This window comes from Sinocyclocheilus grahami, unplaced genomic scaffold (genome assembly GCF_001515645.1).
Source record: "Sinocyclocheilus grahami isolate Dianchi unplaced genomic scaffold, SAMN03320097.WGS_v1.1 scaffold282.1, whole genome shotgun sequence".
NCBI lineage: Eukaryota > Metazoa > Chordata > Actinopteri > Cypriniformes > Cyprinidae > Sinocyclocheilus > Sinocyclocheilus grahami.
The window spans coordinates 184,715-206,210 of NW_015505461.1; the positions used below are offsets into that span (position 1 = coordinate 184,715).

The 21,496-nt window shown below is 39.8% G+C and overlaps 1 protein-coding gene across 1 annotated transcript in view; it reads right to left on the bottom strand.

Annotated features, from left to right (window-relative positions):
* LOC107600353 (piezo-type mechanosensitive ion channel component 1-like) overlaps window positions 1-21,496 on the bottom strand; it is a 139,389-nt gene that overhangs the window by 71,242 nt on the left and 46,651 nt on the right. The window contains exons 3-5 of the mRNA XM_016292229.1: window positions 5,952-6,074; window positions 2,584-2,626; window positions 1,176-1,329 (exon numbers count right to left, since the gene is read on the bottom strand). Coding sequence (XP_016147715.1) covers window positions 1,176-1,329; window positions 2,584-2,626; window positions 5,952-6,074 — 320 coding nt within the window. The remainder of the gene's footprint in view (window positions 1-1,175; window positions 1,330-2,583; window positions 2,627-5,951; window positions 6,075-21,496) is intronic.

Below are 21,496 nucleotides of genomic sequence, written 5' to 3' on the forward strand. Positions count from 1 at the left end.
AAAAAAAAAAAAAAATATATATTTATATATTTTTTTTTTTTTTTTTTTTTTTTAAAGTTCCCAGGTCACACAGCACACACGTACCCGCAGGGATTGTAGGTGGGGGGAGTGAATGTACAGTGCTCTCTCCCACTTTCAATACCACAACTGAGGTGCCCTTGAGCAAGGCACCGAACCCCAAACTGCTCCACGGGCACCGCAGCAAAAATGGCTGCCCACTGCTCCGTGTGTATGTTCACTGCTGTGGGTCATACTTGGAATCAACAAGTTTCCAAGTTTCTAGCCACATGTCACTTCACTTTCACTTTCACAAGTGTACACACAGTCCAAATACATCAACACAAGATGTATGTACTTTGTGTAAAAATGCCTTGCGAGACTAATTCTAATTCAATGTCTGGAGGATATAATATACACTTAGACAGGAAGGATCCATCTGACCAACTTATAAAATGATCAACCACATTTTTACATGATGTAAAGAGGCAGGTAATTCTCAAATCGATGATACCATAATAATGTGGTAGCATGGTGCATGTACACTTTGTGGTCAAAATTTACCTGAATCTTAAACTACTAAGTGCAGATTATTTTATGGATATAAGACTCAGCAATAAAACAGAACATGCAGTTGTTCCTGAGGATATCTCATTTGCTTGCCAAAGCTTCAGTAAAAAATAAAGAAAGAAATACAAAATAAAGAAAGAAACTAAGTAATATGAAACCAAAAAATTGAGCATGTCATTGCCATTTGTGCAATTTTAAGTATGGTTTATGTGTCCAAACATTTTTGGGACCACTGTATCTTATGATATTTTTCGAAGATCATGAAACTTGTTATATTATGAACCTAAACTTTTCAAACTAAACCTAAACAAAAATCAACAAGTTTCTGAAGCGCTCATTGTATCAGACTGTGTATCAGTCTGGATGCATGCAAACAAATATTTGCCTCCCAGCAGAATGATAAAATCCCTGACTCACACAAGTGAGCCAATCAGTGAAACTGCAATCGGTGGATTACATCAACACTAGCCACTGCAGCAGGCCATGGGTGGGCTGTGTGTGGCTCAGACTAAAGCAGCATTACTCAATACAGTCTCATAATAAGCTGCTCAAACATAAACAAAACAGTAGATCAGCAGTAGGCCTGGTCTATACTCAGCTCAGCTCACCTCCTTGAGAAGTGTAGACATGTGAGGATTGGGCCCCTCCTCTCTCTTCTTCAACAGACAGCTACACAGTATCAGGGTGATCAGAGAAATAATGAAGATGCCAAGATCTGGGGTCAGGAGCCACACCATGCTCCAAGGATCCTCCAGCGGTAGCCTGCAAAAGCAACCACAAACTCAGCTATAGGGCTGCCCTCGACTAAAGATTTTTCTGATCGGCTAATAGTTGTTCATTTAAAGCTATTAGTCAACTAATCAGTTTATATTAATATTAAACCATATAATTCATAATAATTAGCCTTTAATTGCCCATAGCCTATCAGCGCTCAAGCGCACGCATAAAGCTTGCCACAGCGCACCGCAGAAGCAATGATCATGAATGCGTTGGGGAAAAAAACAGCAAGATTGCCTTAACATTATAATAATTAATTGATAAACTAGTGTTTTCTGTATTTTCGGCTGCAGTGACGAAGTCGACGACATTGACTCGTCATCGCCACAGTGCACATGCACATTTCACACGGATTACATAATCTGAAAATATTTGTTTCCATTTGAATTGGTTCACTTAAAAGTAGACATTTTGCTTTCTATAGGTATATTTTTCATGTCTGTGAGGCAAGCATGGAATTTTTTGTTTTTGTTTTTGTTTTTTTATGCGCTCAAGTTGACAGAGACCTAGACGGCAGAAAGTGCACCCTGATTGCTTTCATCACTTTTCAAAAGCACAATAATTTGTTGTTTTTGTGAGTGCACAGAAATAAGACCTTTTACAGATTTGGAAGATGTATTACTTTTATCTGTATGACCAAAAATGACGGAGTATTTTAAGTTAAAAGCAAATGATCGCACCGAGCGAGCGGGCAACTATTCAGCTGCCACACTCCGCACAAACACTTGAATAGCGCACATTTTTCTAGGTTAACGTTAAAGCGAGCAGCCACACAATGATGCTACTACTTGCATGTTTCAGATGATAAGCTACATTTGAGGTCCCAAACAAAACGATGTACTGTAATTATGACATAGACCAGCTGTTAATAATCTGTCCGTCACGTGACTTTGCCACTTCCTATGGAATTTTTTTTTCTGTCCCTGCGACTAAGTGACTAATAAAATTTTTATCAACTAAGCCTCTTTTCGTCGACTAACGGTTAGTTGACTATTAGGGGGCAGCCCCACTCAGCTGTTAAATGCCATATCTGAGCATCTGTTATACAGATCAGAAAATGTAGAGTTTCAGGCTTTTCATGAAGAAAAGAAAAGAAAAGAAAAGAAGGATTGAAAATGTAGCCATCATTTGGAAATAAAATAAAACAAAAAATTAAATTAAATTAAACATGTGATCTAGCATTGATCATTTTCATGTGATGCCTTACATATACTGTACATGCTCTCATTCTCTACATACCTGGACACTCCAATATGTCTTGATAGAGTCTCCCATGAGCTGCCTACAGAGAGAGCAAGAGAGAAGGTGTGTATGCTCAGGATAAAATGAGTCACAATACTGTCTAAGTACTGGACACTGTCAAGTTGGCCATAAAGACGAGCCAACCGCAAGTGCCCTCGCAAAGCTACCGAAACATTTCCATGAGCCACTGAACTCTCCTTTGGCAGAGTCAGCCAAAGGCTACAAGCCCTTAAAGTCTTTGCAGTCAGCCTGGCGACTCAATAAAGATGTGTGGGACTCAGGAATGATACATCTTGCATTGGTCTTTCTGGACAATTTTGGAAGGGAAGGCAAACGTCGTCCAAACCTCAAATAAGAGAGGCTAATAACTGTGGCTTCTCAAATGGATTACAGTACATATCATGCAATTTGTGATTTTGGCAAGTCGAACAAGGTCCTGGATTAACATTTCTGTGAGATAAATTTAATTTTCAGATTTAGTTTAAGTTAGATTTAGCTTTTGACACATCATTTCCTTCTGATTTTATAGGTACTAAGGTTTAGGGTTAGAAAAAAGGACTTAAGTTAACCAGACTGTTGTTTTGGAACCAACAAAAAATTTAGATCCATGAACATGTCCTGCTTGACAAAAATGACGGTCACCTGAGAATGCCCTGTTGTAAAATTCAGTTTAATCTGGTAGCTGTGTTTTGAAACATAGCTTGCTTTTTACCGTAACATCTTTGGATCAACTTGTTGAAACATGAAGGTTACTGAATACAATACACAGATTAAAACTTTGGTGCCGTATGGTTTGAATGTGGATTTTAAATTGAGTTTTCTTTTTTCTTTTTTTTTTTTACACATTTGAGATTGAAGCTACATATGTATTTATAAAGTATGTGTGCACATCTGTATAGGATACAGGATTTGTGACTTGTGGCAGTTAAGTGACACAACTGATGCTGGTAGGTCACATGACAGTAGCTAAATTTACATGGATACCTTTTGTTTCAGTCGGACAGAAATCATTACGACTGATGAACTTGAACGTAGTGTTTACATGAATGCTAAATAAAGAGATTGGGTTGATGTACGAGTTTATATGTCGCAAGCTTCAAATCAGATTTGATCTTCTGACATTCGCACACTGCATGAATATACTGTAAGAATATGAGTTTGCCGCTATTTCAAGAAGAGCATACTAGCCAATAGCCATCCTATAAATTTCAGGTCCTTATTAGGAGACGATGAGCAAACAAAGCTTTGTGCCATGCTGCTTATAATTATCAAGCAGTAAAAATGCCACTTCCCACACCCAAAATAAGGTGTCTGTCAAAGAAAGTCTGAGCAGGACTGGTGGGACAACATTTGTCCTGCACCATTTCACAGGCGATGACTGGAAGAATTTTTCAACGACAACAGCCATTTATGACACTTATGTTTTAGCAGCTCATTCTTTGTGTAATACGTCATTACACCATTTCTACGTCACTGCAAATGTGCATAACTCTCCAGTTTCAGTTTTCAATCCAATCAAGTGTTTACATGTCCTACTGAACGGATTAAAAATGGTTTAAACCTACAATCTGAATGACATTTTTTTAATCGGATTTAGCCAATTCATTCTGATTGACATGGTCTTTTTTACTAGTCCGATTACAAACGGATTATCAGGGACCATGTAAACAAAGCTAATGAAAACATGGCCAACATAGTATGTCTGGATTACATTTATACTACAAAGAACATACTTTTTTAATAGTTACTTAGTAGTGTTGTCAAAAGTACCGATGTCGGTACTGAAATTCTAAAAATATGACAATGCCAGTATTTCCTGCTAGCATTTTGAGCGCTGTTGAGCGGATTCTTAAACAGCTCTGATTGGCCATTGTGTTCACATGCTCAGATATATTAGGGATCCACTACTGATAGACACGGCTTTCAAACGCTTCTGTGTGTATATGTGTAAGCGCTTGGTGAAGAGTGTGAAGCGATGATCATTGGAGCCAATCACAGACATATCTGTTGAGCACGAGAACATAATGGCCACTCAGAGGTGTTTAAGATTCCGCTCAGCAGCGCTAAAAATGCTAGCGGGAAATGCTAGTATCGACACATTTTTTAAATTTCAGTACCAACGTCGGTTCTTTTGACAACACTATCACCAAGTAATTACTTGTTCAAAAGAAATACCTACTCAGCCCGAGAAGACAAAACGTGACATACAGATCTGTCTGTGACCTTCATTAATGTTTTAGTTGATCAAGACAGGTGTGTCAAGTAATTATCCAACACTGATTGCGATGAACACATTTTTCACCTGAAAGTAATTACTGACTTCTGTTCTCATTTTGAGGAAATTGTACTTTGACAAAGGCAGTTAAAAATAAAGTCTAAGTGAGTATGAAGTTATACAGTATATTTTTTTCTTTACAAAGACCATCTTGGACCAGCAACAAACCAGCTACCAGCTTATGGTGGTTCAGTTGGCTTTGAACATGTTAACTTAGCTGGTCAACTACCTACAGAACAGCCTGGACATAGGTGGAGCATGTGTAAGACTGGGCCACGGGGACCATGGGGACTTGGGACAAAAATGCCACTAAATTGGACAAAAATGCCCCTGCACAAACAAATTCAATCTATTACGTCTGTTGCTAACAAACTGAATATGAATAGACAGTGTCGATTGCGGCATTAAATTAAGATCTACTCATGTTCTGCTCATCTGCACCATATTTAATTTAAGGCAGTTTTACAGTGTTGCGCATTTTAACCAATCACACACAATTCTGTTGAGCTTAGGAATGCAATGGCCAATCAGAAGCGTTCAGATAAGTTATCGTTCAAACTCATCAGTTTTGTTGAGTGCGCGCGAGTTTGCTGACTGAATTCCGGACCCTTGCGAATTCGCTCATCATAAACAACAAAGCGCAGATGTACGTACAATGTAAGTAAGAGATTCATTTAACAGGTGTATACAGCTTCAGTGATTATAACGATAGTTTAGTTCTTTTGAGAGTGCTTAACCTCGCATTGATCAATGTTAGTGATAATGTCACTTTCTATATATAATTTATTCGCTGTTTGAATAACCGTGGAAAGGAAACGTAATACAATTATACATTTCTAACGTTTTTATTAAATTGTAATCACGTTAAATACAAATTCAGTCCCTTTAAAAAAAATGTTTAGCCTACATGGCACCCATGTCTGGTTCTTGCCTAAACATTAATGATGTTAATACATTTGGCTGCTTTTAGCCTTACCCTGGAGTTGGTTCACCCTCCACCTATGAGCCTGGAACAGGTAATAACTCGAGACCCCTGCTTTGATCTTCTTTTTAATTTTTATTTATTTCACCTGAAACAAGTCGGACTTACAGTTATGTCCCAGTTCATCATCAAGGCTGGGGATGGTATATAGGCAGATCTGGAAGCTGACATGTGCCAAGAGGAAAATCAGACTGGTGCTGAAAAGGGCCTTGATGTAATGTCCAGTGTGTCCTGTGGAACAGAGAAGAAAAACACAGCTGTTGACGGTTGGCACAAAGGTTGATGTAGAAAAAAAAAAATTGTTAATGAAGGTTGATAACTGATATGACGGTCAATATTACAAATCTCTACAGTCTGCATTTACAAATTAGCCTGGTTTCACCTCAAAATAAACCTGAAATGTACAGTTCACATAAGTTTTGACAACATTTGAATAAAACTTTAAAAAATCATGGTTAAAAAAAAAAATCCAGAGTCACAATATGTCAACTACCCATCGGTTGTCATAACAATAGCTTTACAAGCTTTGCAGAAACTCTCTTAAGATTCAATTGCAACATTTACATTGTAGCCACCCAAAGATGGGATTTCTCATAACATTTTTCCAACAACGCAGCATAGGAGCAAAATGAGCACATGTGTGAGCATTTAACTTTTGTGAGAATTAGGAAAATGCAATGGCAGGCCCAGCTATTCTAATCATGGCAGGACTGTCAAAATATACTTTTTTTGTGGCTAAAAAATAATTTCTGCTAAAGCATAAACGAGCAAAGAGCACTGGGCCCTCCTCTGTAAAAAGCCCCAAACTAGAGCTACAACTGGTCACTGTTAGGACAGAGCTTTTATTTTTGTTTTAAAGAGAGTTTTGACTTTGTAGCAATATAGGCGAGGGCTAGTTTTCAAACTCATTTGGGTTGAACTCACAACTTCAATTGAGAGTGCATATACAGTGTGGAGAATTATGGGTACATATAAAGGACTTATTTTATAGAGCGAAGCAGCGCACACCACTTTAACAAACATAAACAGAAAAAAATTAGTGTATACATAACTCATATTAGTGTGGCATAGTGAAGCTTTATAGGGGAGTAGAACTGGGTTCAATTACTGCTGCTTATTAAGGCGTCACTATTGTTATTGCTCATACTGTACTATTGCTCACCCAGAACTTCCAAACCTTTTGTACCACTGACATGAATGATACCTCATATTTTGTGCCTTATTGAACAAACTTGTTATTCTTTCTTTTTTCCTTTTCTTCTTTTTTAATTTGAAAGCAATTGTCCTTTTCCGTACCTAACTGTAAAAAATGTATATGCTGCAGCAGGTTTATTAGTTTGCAGATCTATTACTACAACACTTACTATACGTTCAGGTCTATTTTGACATTAATTTCAGAAATTAACTTTTATTTAACTTGTGAATGAATTATATACAGAAAGCAAGCAAAGACTCCCCCTATAATAATAATTGAAGCTGTCAAGCACTTCAGTTCAGCACGATCTCTCACAGTTCTGCACTCCAGAGGCACAGCAGAACCAAAGCACATCTTACATAATTACCAAAACAATGTTCTTCTGCAAGAAGCTTGTAGTTTTATGCTTCAACGGCTAAAGGGTCAAAAGTTACATAGTGTAGCTTTAAAATCTCAGGGAATCCTTCAAGTAAATTATTGTATGTCTATGGGGTTCAGCTGATAAACATGTGAAAATTAGAACCGTTGCTTTATTATAGTTTTTCTAACTATAATAACCCTGCTATGCAGTTGCTATGGTTTAAGTGTGTTACTATGAGCATATAATGGTGTTCTTAGAGTTATTAAAACTTATAGAGTTAATAAAACTAACACCAACCTATGATTTATAAAACTAACACCAACCAAATTCAATTGTAGACATGTTTGTTATTTTTAGCTGCAAGATAGCAAAATGCTCCTATGGTTATCATCACTATCCTATATCTAGGGTAATTTTAGGGTGAGAGGAGTGACTTCTGTATTTAGCACACTCAAAGAGTGATAATTCAGTGAATTCACTAATACCATTCACTATAAAACTTTTTTATCGTCCACCATGCAAAAGAGTTTTGATTGTTTAGAAAGGTACAAGCACAACTCTCCACAAGCGATATAATTTCTTTCATATCCGTACCACAAACGGCCATGCTAAAGTTTAAGACTTAGGGGTTAGGGTTTTACACTAACCGCAGGTACAAATAGTAATAGTGCCTTAGTAAGCACTCCTTACAGGAAGAGAAAAAAAGCTGCACAGTCAACAATTACAGCCTGAAATGAGTACCACCTGAGGTCTGTGGTTATACTTTACTGTAAAACACTGATGGAAATGCATCGCTGCATAATGTAACCTGTAAAATAAAGGTTTTATTGGACAGACAGCACTGCTTGGGGTTTTCAAGTTGCTCTGCTTAATGCAAACTGTACTTCAATTTCCAGTATATATGTGAAAATGGACCGGATCGCAGCAGAAATATTCTGGCTAGACAAGGTGAGTGAGGGCACCTGGGTAAGAATGAACACAGAGAGGCCTCTGCAAAGCTATATTTGTCTTTCCAGTTTGTCTTGGCATTTTCTCTGGTTTGTTTCCAGTGAGATTCAATGAAAGGCCACTTCAGCGCTCGCCACAGATAGCAGCACCGCTGGTTACCTCTAACCTATGCACTATAGCAGGAGTGTGAAATCTGTGGGACCATTATAAGATTTTCTGCAGAACTAGATGACTGTGATGTCTTGTGTTTTGACACGTGTAGCCGTGATTGTTTTAACAAGAATCAGGGCTCTAGAGCACTTGATACAGCTCCATATACCCCAAAAATGGTGTAGAGTTACTGAGTCACTATGGAAAGAATAACAGCCTGCCTTACCAAACCAAGCAAGAGATTTTATTGGATCCCAAAAAAAAAGTACAACATTAGACAATGATATACTTGTTAAATTGTTAAAAACATGAAATCATTTATAACTTTTAAAATGTGTAGTTTATCAGTGTCCCTGATTACATACGAATTCAGTGACAGTGTGCAAGCCATTTCTAGGTATTTCTAGTATAGAATTTCTAGTATAGAATCTAGAAGAGGATTTCTATGCTGGTTGCCTTGCCGAGAACTCTTACTGTCACTAACTCTTAACTGCATGACTACGTTGTGATTACTGATGCATTTTCAGTGTGAAACAATACAAAAATGCTGCAAATATACTCACACTTTTGGGGAAAATCTACAGCAATTCAATCATTTCTGCTGCAAAAATCTGAAAAAAAGAAAAATAAATCCTGCAAAGTCCTGGTGGTACTAATACATGTGTTTGGCAAACGATTTGGGGTGTTTAAGTAACTTCAATTCAGAGTATTTGGCAGTAGAATGGCCTATTTGTAAATAAGTCACACACTGAGATGCTTTGTGTTTTTCATATTCAGATACAATAAAGAATGGAAAAAGCATCTCCTTATAGATGTCAACATCACTTTGCTTGATAAATAAGGAAAATATGATCCTTTTAGCCATGAATTTGAAAAGGTTTCATTAGTATTTTTAATCTGGAGGCGTTCAGTGGCTTCCTGCCGCATCAATGACTACGTTTACATGGACATCAATAATCTAACTATGTACCTTATTCTGAATAAGATAATATTACGATTAAGGTGTTTACATGAGTTGCTTTTAGAAAATTCCTTTCATGTTCCCGTTTTACATGTTATAGTACATAGTTCGATTAATGACACACGTCATTACATCACCACGTGACGCCATCCGACATCCCCTCCAGAATGTAACGTATAAACAAATAGTCTTCATTATGATGCCATATACAGTTTTGGGTGTTTAATTTTTTATTCACTGAAAGCTTCAAGAGCAGTTAATTATTTGTCATGCTATACATGCAAACAGACGACGGCGTTGTTGAAGCCATTCTTTTGTCAAACGGTTGAACACTGCTGTGCGTGTGTCCTGTCGTAAAATGAAAAGTTCTACACGACTTCAATAATTTGATTAAGGTGTGTACATGTCTTTACTGCACTTCAATAATGCGACTAAAATAGAAATACTCCACATGTCTTAATTCGATTAGTGTTTACTCCGATTATGACTTTAGCCAGATTAAGGTAATCAAAAACATCCCAAGTTACGAATGTAACCATGGTTCCCCGAGTAGGGAACGAGACACTGCGTCCTCTAGGGGTCGCTATGGGGAATGCCTCGTCGTGACCCATGTCTGAAGAATACAGTGACAGCCATGACGTCACTATAGTATAAATAGGCGCCGGGAGAACACATCATCCACTTCTTTGTCTGAAGCTTGCGTCCAAAGCATGGCAGGAAACCTAGAGGACAAAGTGTCTCATTCCCTACTCAGGGAACCATGGTTACATATGTAACCTGAGACGTTCCCTTTCAAGGGAACTTCAAACTTCGTCCTCTAGGGGTAGCTATGGGGAATGGTATACCCACGCCACCATGCTGAGGGGAATGCATGCCAGAAGCCATGGCGAGCACTAAGTACCAACTCTACCACAGCCATGGGAGTTGCCCCTGGGACGTTAAGACGGCTGTCAGTGACATTATCCCCTACGGCCATAGGCCTAGGCTACATACCCCCAAAACTTACCTGTTAGGGACAGAACTCCTGGGCTCGGAGTAGAGCTCAAGGCTTGGAATCAGGAATAGATTCCTTTAAGGGAATACGATCAAGAGCCTAGAATCATACTAAGTCTTGGCCTGTCACACAGGGGCTACTGCATGCTCTGCATATGCTGAAGGAACGGTCTCAACAGATACAAGGGGGAGTGGTGCCCAAGGTGGAACCGGAGCTTAACCAGCTCAAGAAAGGGCACGAATCTGACGTGCAAAGCCCTCACCATACAGGATTTTAGAAAAATCGCAAAGTACTAGCGTGCAAACTTACCACAGTGTAGATTTTAGAAAGGCAGCATGTTCCAATGCTGGAACAGCTAGCAGTAAGTTACCTTAGTTGAGGGAGCACAACACCCAGCTCTCAACGAAAGGGGGCTCGACCTAGAGCACGATCGTTAGAAATCAGAAGGGTAAACGTACTGCAAGCTAGCCAAAAAACTCAGCACATCAGAGAGGCGGAGGAAGGGCCTAGTTCGCCTGATGCTGCTGGTTCCAGGTGCTCTGGGAAAACAGAGAACTCAACTCTCACGTGAGAGGAGAACTTCGAATTCAGAAAGGAGTAGCGTGCTCATAGGCAACCCTTTGATAAAGGGGAGCACTGCTAAACACTACCACGAGAACAGCCCACGGAGCGAGGAATCCAACTCCTCAGAAGGGAGAGAATTCAGACACTCGAAAGAAAGCACCATGCTCACAATAACCCTCAATAGTGAGGGGAGCGATGCTTCAAAAGTGTGTCAACAAAGACACACTGGTTGAGTAGAGCCCAAGGTACCGGGGTCTAAACCAACTCAGAGAAAGGGAACAAGGCTAATAACGCATAACCCTTACCATACAGGATTTCAGAAAAGTGCGCAAAGTATAACGTGCACACTTACCACTATGTGGATTTTAGAAAGTGTGCAAAGTGTTCAGCGTGCACACTTACCACCATGTGGATTTCAGAAAGTGCACAAAGCTCTTACACACAGTATATATATATTTAGAAATGGATCATACTCACCCACCCTGATTCCCGCACCGGAGCCCTGTGGACCTGCCCATTGCAGAGGTGGCCTGCTTAGTAGCACGGAGAGCGAGATCCGCGTTGCAGCGCAACTCAGCTACCTCATCGGGAAAAAGGCCCTCGCCTTTATCCAGGTCTTTCAGCAGGTCAGCCTGATATGCCTGGACCACCGCCATCGTGTGCAACGAACCGTCAGCCTGACCTGCTGCTGCGTATGCCCTGCCATTCAAGCGAGATGTATCCTGAAGGGGCTTAGATGGCAAGGAGGGAGTTTTAAGAGAGGACGTCTCACCCATAGAGAAATAGCTGTCCAGCGTCTCTTCTACAGGGGACATCTTTTCATAGCCGTTTTCGCACATCGCCTCGATGTTGGCATAACTCCTACGCTGGAATCGATGGATGCATGAGGAAAATGGCCTCTTCCATTCCTTCTCGATCTCTGTATGGAGATCAGGAAGAAAAGGAAGGCTCACCTGAGCTGGAGGGTTATGGCCAGAAAGATAAAGCTCATTGAGACGACCTTGCGACGTCACTTTCTTTGCCCGCTTCCATGGCAAGTCAAGCCTCGCCTGCTTCTTCGCCCTCCTCAGACATTTCCTGCTCTGCCTGGGCTGAACCCAGCAGAGCACTGGCCCCTGGATTAGATAATGTTAATGAAATAACATCATCCTCCAGCGGCTCACTCTCGTCCACAGCCAACGAGCGCGAGAGGGAAAGCCCCTCTTTAAACTCATCGGCCAGATCCACCTGCAATCCCCACAAGCTCATTCTCCTCCGCGCCTCAGCAGCGGCGGGTCCTGAACCACGGGAAGCAGATGGCTGCCCCTTTTTCCTCAAAAAGAGAGACAAACGAGAGCGGAGCTTTTTCATTGGAAAAGCTTGCAGTGCACGCAGATTGCCCCCGAGGACATTGCGTGCGTGCTCTTCACCCAAACAAACAACGCACAGATCGTGTGTGTCATCAGGTGTCAAATAATGACGACACGGATGCACACATCCTCTAAACGCTTTGCTAGTGCTCGCCATAATGATATGAATAGAGATCGCTCTTACCACGGAAATGCACGCTTCAAACAAAACAGTCAGTGAAGACGAAGAAGAGGATGATGTGTTCTCCCGGCGCCTATTTATACTACAGTCGCACCGGTAGTAACGTCATGGCTGTCACCGGTCCAATGTGTTGCTGGTGTTTTTTCATTGTATGCTTCAGACACAGGTCACGACGAGGTGTTCCCCATAGTGACCCCAAGAGGACGCAGTTCGAAGTTCCCTTGAAAGGGAATCTCTGTTTACATGGTATATTCATAATCAGAGAGAGTATTGTCTAAATCATAATAAAATCAGAGTATTGTTCTCCACGTAAACATGTTGATTGAGCGTTTGCCAACATTATGGCCAAAATTACATGTACTAGTACAAGAGAAATTTGATGTTTATCTAAAGAGTCATTAATCACACTTTGGTGTCATTTGTTAAAAATCAGATTAAGCTAATATTTCATCAAATGTTATATACAAGTTAATGGAACCGCATTATAAAAACAAATAATGCTTGACGATGATAAACTACTCTTCCCAAGAGTATCACAAGCTTCCTGTGGTTAAGGAAGTGAATGTTGGTGAAAAGAGCGCAGCTTACGCAAGTCTCTGAAGTAACTGGTGAGACTAGAACCCGAGTTCTGACCCTGGCAGCGGGGGGCACGTGGCAGACACACCCCAGAGAGCACTGCTGCTTTCCGGAACTTTCCTCTCCCACATACAGTGGTGGGAAAGCATGCGGAAAGTCTCATCACTTCCACATACCAGTGTGCATTTGTTTGGAAAACACAGAACAACTCATCCATTATTAATTAAACTACTTTAAATAATCTTTAACGAAAAATGATTGAGGACTAACACAATATATTTTTATGCTGGATAAAAACCATGATATCCAACAGGGAATAAATTATATTGACTACATAAATTACATAGAATGGCTAACAATAATTTAGAGCCTGTGCACGTCAATTCATATAAAAAAAAAAAGCCAACCGTATTCCCAGGATGGACTCCGAACGTTTTTTCTCACTGATATCTTTTTTCACCCAGAAATACACATTGCAGAAACAAAATGGGTTGTGATTAATGTTTCATGTTGACCTTTACCAAGAAAATAACCTTCTTAAGGCATTTACACACTTTTACACCTCATCATTTGTGTTAAGTCAACCATAATATTGGACCTTTGAGTTCAGAGAATGATCTTACCGATTGTGCATGCAAAATACATTAGACAGCATGAAAGCAGTGCGTCTGAGACACAATTCAATGATGGCCACTCTTTGACATCTGCAAAAAGAGTTATTACTGTCTTTCTAGAAGAAGGTCAAAGGTAACCATGTCAGCAAAGCAGCACTCTGAACTTAAGCTTGAAACCTAGATAATTAAGGAAACTGTGACTACGAATGTGAATTTGACCTAAGTGTACCCAGGCTAACATTTCGTAGTGGTGATCTACATTTTCCTAGTCTTCTTCTTCTCCTAAGCCTCTGATTGTTCACAACTGGCTTGGCCTTCCCTGGAATTCCCGGCCACAGAATGTGTATCTAATCCACAGAAGGAAAAAAAGCAAGATGGTTTTCATTAAAACCATTAATACTGTTCAACGTCAGGTTTCGTTTTACTGTGGGTGGCAGTTGCTGGGATTTTCTGAGTGGGAATTCTCTTAGTGCCAGATTATCCCTTGTGAAAAAGCATGTAGATGTTAGTCATTTGAGTCACATCTTCCCAGAGCTTGCAAGCCTCCACTGAGAGCACTGATTGCAGTAATGTCCAGACAGCGGAAAGCAAACATTGTAGCTGTAGGAATTCCACACCTCTGTAAGTAAGGTGAAGCAATCTGCACATTTCATACTTCTCTGTCAAAACAATAAAGCTAATCTTCAGCATAAGGAATGTAACAGCACACCTTTGGAGGAAAAAAAAAGGTTAGCTGGGCAGAGAGTGTGTGTGTGTGTGTGTGTGTGTGTGTGTGTGTGTGTGTGTGTGTGTGTGAGAGAGAGAGAGAGAGAGAGAGAGAGAGAGAGAGAGAGCGAAAGTGTTTTACAAACACTTTTTAAAAAACAGTTCAAAAAATAAAAACAACACTACATAATTTTAAACTACCCTAATTCACGTGTAAAAATCAACTCCTCATTTAGTACAGAACACATACCCACATCACAGCACAATTCAATCTTAAAAACATTGATTGCATTCATCAGTTTGTAATAATTAAAATCAACAAGAATTCTTGATTTGAACATATTCTTAAAAATGTATATAATGTGCTGTCCATTTCTCTGTTCTATTTTATTTCTTCTAGAAATATAAATCGCAAGTTTGGCTTGACCATAAAGTTGATTAATTGAGACCTATATTTCTGTAGTCTACTATACTTAAAACCCAGTATAAAACATTGCTTTGTAAAATTTAATAAGAAAATAAGTCTAGGAGATCAAAGAGTGGAGAAAGTCTGTCACAATTCATAAAACAATGAAATATTGTTTCTCTCCCTGAACAAAAAGGACAATTATCATTTATAGTGGGATTCATTTTTGTCACAAAAGGGTTAACAGCTATGGCACCATGCAAGATTCTCCACTAAAGATCACCTGTCCTTTTAGTCAATGGTGATTTGTATAGTATTCTCTGCACTCTGGTTTAATTTCACACTGTGTCAGCTCTATCTTTTAACATGTTTATTATTAATTGTCTTCACAATGCATCTGTATAGCACCTTTCCTTTAACTGTACAAAAATCGAAATTTTATTTTATTCAAACACAACTATTGTAACTGGATTTTTCAAGATCAGGTATAATTCTGATGTCTGGGAAAAAGTCATTAGCATCAGGGGAAATATCACCTATACTGTATCTCTCGAATAGAGTTATTTCTTGGGATTTTAAAACCTCATCCAGTTTGTCTAGAAACTTTCTAGCAGATCTCACTGATCTTATACCCAGACCACAGGTTCCTCAAGCAACCAAAAAAGAGATGTAGCTGACTCTGTACACTGATGTTTAAAAAGCCTCCATACATTAAAAAGACTTTTATAAAAAGAGGGTAGTCCAGTCAAATCAAAAAAGTATGATCCATTAAGAAAAGTGCAGCATGAAGTCCCATTCCATTCACTCCATGTAAAATCCTTTGTGCTAATGGCTTCCACACTAGACTTTGTCCCACCATTAATCACTGAATGATCTGTAACCGACAAGTTGCTCCTCTGCTGACAACATTAAGTCTTGACCTCCTTAATCCCTTTGGAGAAAAATAACACTTTTGAGGTGTCCAGTTTAATTGTCCCAGAAAAAAATATCCATCTCTCCCTGAAGCTTTTGTAAAAGTTCAACAGGCGGATCTACACATGCAAGTTTATGCCATAGAGAGGACCCCACCAGATTACTGATTATAAGTGCGCGACCTCTATAAGACCGTTGGGGAAGTAGCCATTTCCATTTTTGTAAACATCCTTTGACTTATTCTAGCATACAAGCCCAATTCTTTTGAACAAAATCATCATTACTTAAAAAAAAATCCAAGGAATTTTAATCCACCTTTCTTCCAGATTAAACCTCCAGGTAAATTGGGAGGTCCTCCATTCCAATCTCCCATTAAAAAGCCAATTTTTTTTCCCAGTAGACTTTTGCAGAAGAAATGTTTTTAAAACTGTTATTTTTTTCATCAGCACCAGATATAAAAACAATTACTTCATCAGCATACAGACATTACAGTGTAGTTTATTGAACCCACTTAACTCAGTTCTTAATTTATGAAGTAGAGGTTTAATGGCCAGGGAATATAACATTCCGGACATAGCACATCCCTGTCCAACTCCCCTCTGAACTTCAAAAGCAGCACTCAGACCACCACTGACTTTGAGTATACTCTCAATGTTCCGATACATGACCTCAATCATGTTTATACAATTTTGACTAAAATCAAAAGCTTCTAAAAAATCTCTTAAACATGCATGTTCCACACGGTCAAAGTTGTTTGCGTATTTCACTATGTTCAGTAAGATCTTTTCCGGTGTCAATTCTTATGAGTGAATAATAAAACGTTGACCATTTTTGCTTTCTAAAAAAAAAAACACTTTAGACGGTGCATCCATTTGTGTGATAATTTTAAATTGCAAACAAATTAATGCCTCTTGTGCTTTCAAACCTGGATTTACTGTTACTCAAAACAATCACCATCTCCTGTAGAAGCTGTTGTACTCAAAAGTTCTACTATTTCATTTTCTAATTCCTTCATTGACCGTGCCACATCCTTAGTAACATTAGGAGTATACTCTTGATTCAATTGCTTAATGTGGACCTTGCCACATTCCCACCATTGTTGTAAAGAAATATAAAACAGTTTTTGCTCCTTGACATTCTATCATTTTTCATTTTCTTTACAGTTAAAATCTCCACCTAGGAACAAAAATTATTCTGAGCTTCGGTCTTTCATAACAACGCTAATTGTATAAAAAAATATATTCTTTTAGCCCCCTTTTAGGTGCATAAATATTTAAAGAAAGTCATTATAACATTTTCAAACTTAGGTTTAACTTAAAAAAAAAAAAAGCCCTTTAACTATTTCTTCTATTTCATAATAAATTGGTAGTGATTTCCTTGAAAACAAAACAGCTACGCTATTAGAAGACATATGGCTTATAAAATAAAATAAAAAATCTACCATCCCATTCTTCATCCTATCCAGTCTACCTCATTTTTAAGTCACTATGTGATTCTTGAACAAAAGTAACACCAATACACTTTTGTTTTATAAATCCAAACAAACACATTCTCTTCTGTCTCTGGCACCATTTAAATTGAGAGTTCCAATTTTTTAAATATCTCAAAATAATTAAAAGAATCAGTCAGTAGAACTGAACGTAAACAGAGTATGCTATTCTGTGTCAGCTGTGTCATGCGGATACAATGTCTACGTTGTTTATGCTTTGATTTGAACGAAAACAATGTATCTGCATGACGCAGCTGACACAGAATAGCATACGCCGTTTGCGTTCAGTGGATATTCTCCAAAATGGCACCTGGGTGACGTGGAGCAGACAAATTGTTGAATAAAGTCGTTATTTGTTTTCTTTGTGTACAAAATGTATTCTCGTAGCTTCGTAATATTACGGTTGAACCCCTGATGTCACATGGATTATTTTACCGATCTCCTTGCTACGAATCTGCACCTTGATCGTGATAATTACATCTCTGTCTGATGAAAGAAAGATTCTTTTGAAGCAGGGTGAAGCCAGTTCGCTGGTGTGTGTGTGTGTGAGTGAGTGAGTGAGTGAGTGAGTGAGTGAGTGAGTGAGTGAGTGAGTAAGAGAGAGTTACACTATCAGACTGATGAAATTATATTGGATGCAGTTCAGGGTAGGATGAAATAGAAAACTGGTAATGCATCCAAACATGAACAGGTCCAAGGCCTTTATGTTTGCAAGCACACGTACATATGTGAACGTGAACATCAACATGCTCCTGAACACTTATAGTTTCTATTCCTTTCATTCTTTCCCATTCACTTTGAATGGCTGGACATTTTTGACCGGGAACACCACAAGTGTGACTTTGTGCCATTTTGTACAAAATAAAAGCATTTAAAAGCAAACTCCCTGATTAAACATTAAAGTACACTAGTGCGATAAACAGTGCAAATTTTCATCAGTTTTTATTTAATATTGTGAAAATTATTCATAAATAATGCTTTTTTCACTCAAAAAATGAGGTGCCTACTCTCAGATAAATGAGGCCTACGATTAATCAGAAGCAAATATAAATACAAAACCAGTCCTAAAGGAAAGAAAAGAAGTTGACAAAAAGATTGAATCCAATATTTGGTGATAATATAGCATAATGAGTGATTTATAAGCAATTATTTGAGGGAGTGCCTTTTTTCGCTCTGTAACATCACGGGTGTAACAAGGTGAAAAATCTCCCCCAGAAAAGTATGAAAATGATCAAAACATTTTTTTTAAGTAGTTATACCCTTTGTGAACAAAGTCACAAAATTTCAGTCCAATGCGATAACATTAACTAGTATTTTCGGGAAAAATAATAAATTTTCAGAGCAAAAAGGACCCGAACATCACGAGTGTTAAACAGAAGTATGGTATCGGACTAGTCAACTAGTCTAAAAGCAAGTAACCCCCAAAAGATGGTAAGAAAAAAATCTTTGTGTGTGCATGTATATAATAGCCTATATTTTAAATCCTTAATCTATGAATCACACTGTCAAATACCGCAATGAATTCCGCTAAAAATAGGTCACAATTACGCCATACGCTTGCCTCGCGTTATCATCATTTAATTTTAGGCGGTTGTAAAAAAAAAAAAAAGAAAAAAAAGAGGAGCTCACACTCAACGTCAGCCAATGCTTATTTATTAAAATCAGCTGGGGAAATGCAGAACAATGTAAAATCAATCAATAGCCTGACAGAATTCTTCATCTTCATATAACGTTAGCCAACATATTAAAACACAAGTCAAAAACAATAGGAAATTGTATCAAGGAATAGCATTAAAACAGCTTTTAAAAACATACTTCATATAGGCTATATCATCAAAAAACAAAATGAACAAAAATAAAGACAGGACCTAAGGCGATTAACAATTCCTGCACTTGAAAAAACGCGCTCTGCAGGAACTGAAGTCGCAGGCACGCAGAGATAACGAAAAGCAAGCCAACAGAATTTCAGAAAGCGCCTGGACATCCCGCACCATCACCACTTCGGTCTTCGTTAGAGGACTAGACGGCGCAGACGGAATCGCAGTGGCGGAGGGCTGTAGTGAATGACATGATTGTCATTTTGCTGGCTTTGACTAGTCTCTAAGCTAACGCCTAAGTGTGTAACGGGGCTGACGAGACGAGAGGCATGCGGATCCATGTGCAAGCTTTATTTCACAAGAGAAGTGGTCAAACACAGGCAGGGTCGAACAACAGCAAACAGGTATGGCACAGGCAAGACAAAGAATATTCCTTGGGCTAGCGTTGGTCTACAATCAGTGAACAGTATCCAGAGGGCTTGACAAGAGGGGTAATCCAGTAAACACAGGCAGAAGGTCAGGAAACAGACAACAAGGCATCACGGAAAGACTAGACCAGACTAAAACTAAAAATGGGAAAAGGAATGGCTCAGTAATGTAGCTATCGTTAGAGGAGAGATAAACGCTAAACAAAACTAGAGACTAATCAGAAACACGGAATGGCTCGGTAAAGCAGCTAACACTTGGGGAGTGCTAAATGCAGAACAATACTCGGCAGTGAGAGCGAGGAAGTCCATGGCTTATGTAGCATAAAAAAAAATGAGAAGAGTTCTAAACTAACGCGCTGTCTTCACTGTATCTAACGCACACACTCTCAAGGCTGATTTATACTCGAGCGTCGGCAAGTTTGCTTTGAGTGCGCGTGACGTCGTTTCGCGTGGCGGTGTGCACAACATTTTTTGTAACTTTCCGCGCAGCTCCGCTTCTGAAGATGCACGAGTTCAGAGCGATTCTAGCCAAACGTGCACGTCTGTGCCAGCATTTGTGTGAAACAAGCAGTTTGGTGTTAAGTGCAGTCACAAACACAGATCACGCTGCGGCCGAACTCAGACATTCAGGAACAAACTTTTTAGCGCTGCCCTGCAATTTTATCAACTGAATAGATTAATCGCTCAAGAGCTACATTATCTTTCTCAACAAGGAGCTGGTAACATCATTGTTTCTAAAGGAATTAAAGCCACAGCTTTACTGTTAATAGAGAAATGCGGCAAAACGGTGGTAATTCATACATACACAGCCTCTCTCTCTCTGTCGTAAATGAACAGTTGATGAATCACACTTTCTGAGAATAGACTTGAGGTGGAGATAGCTAAACTGCAAGTTAACCGCTGTTTTCAGAAAGCAAGCGTGTTTATCCAGTGGAGAGAGAGCACGTGAGCACAGGGTTGCCAGGTTGACAAAGATAAGTAGCACGTTTAGCAGATATTTCTGTATTGCGCAAGTGTAAAACTCTGTTTTGGGGATTACGTCTCTTTATATCAGGCAACCCCGTTGTGTTCCTCTGCGGCCAGATTATTAACAGATGCTCTATTAATTCTTTTTTAGAAACCTCGCACTTTTCTACTCAATTTTAAACGTTGTAATATTAAGCGCAGTCCACTGCTGCACACGTGCCACAGTATCGATACAAGGCCAGCTGTATCGATACTCGTATCGTCAAATCTCTGTGACGATACATCGTCATATAGATATTTTGAACACAGCACTAGTGATCAGTGCATTCAGCTGTGTGTGTGTAATCAGTGCAATGGTTGATGGGAAATGCAGACCAGGGTAATGTGTAACAGTCTGTGTGGTGTGAGAGCCAATGTAATGGGAGAGCGACCTCTGGTGGCAATCGGCTGGAAAGCCACGGACCGGATTCGTGACAGAGCCCCCCCCCCCAAGAGCGGCTTCCAGACGCTCCCAACACAATACCATCCAAGAGGGTGGTGGAGCAGAGGCGGAACAGGAGGAGGGACGGTGGGCCAGGTCCATGTGGAAATGTAGAGACTGGGAACTGAGGCAAAGCCGGTAAAGCAGAGCACCAAGGTGGAGCAGACGGAACAGGAGCCCACCAGGGCAGAGCAGACGGAGCAGAAGACCTCCATGGCGGAGCAGACAGAGCAGGAGCCCACCCTGTGCCTGACTCGGGGACATGAACCCTTCCTGGTCGGAATTGAGGATCTGGAGCCCTTCCAGGGCGGTACTGGGGATCAGGATAGCGCTTACGTGGTGCTGGCACTGGAGGGTGATCTGGAGGACCAGGCACAGCAAAGCACTTTTGAGGAGCTGGCACTGGAGTGAGTCTTGGGGCTGGAGCCGACACTGGAGATGGGGAAACAGGAGCCCTCCGTGGGCTATACTCGGGAACAAGAGCCCTCACTGGGCTATACTCGGGAACAGGAGCCCTCCGTGGGCTTAACTCGGGAACAGGAGCCCTCCGTGGGCT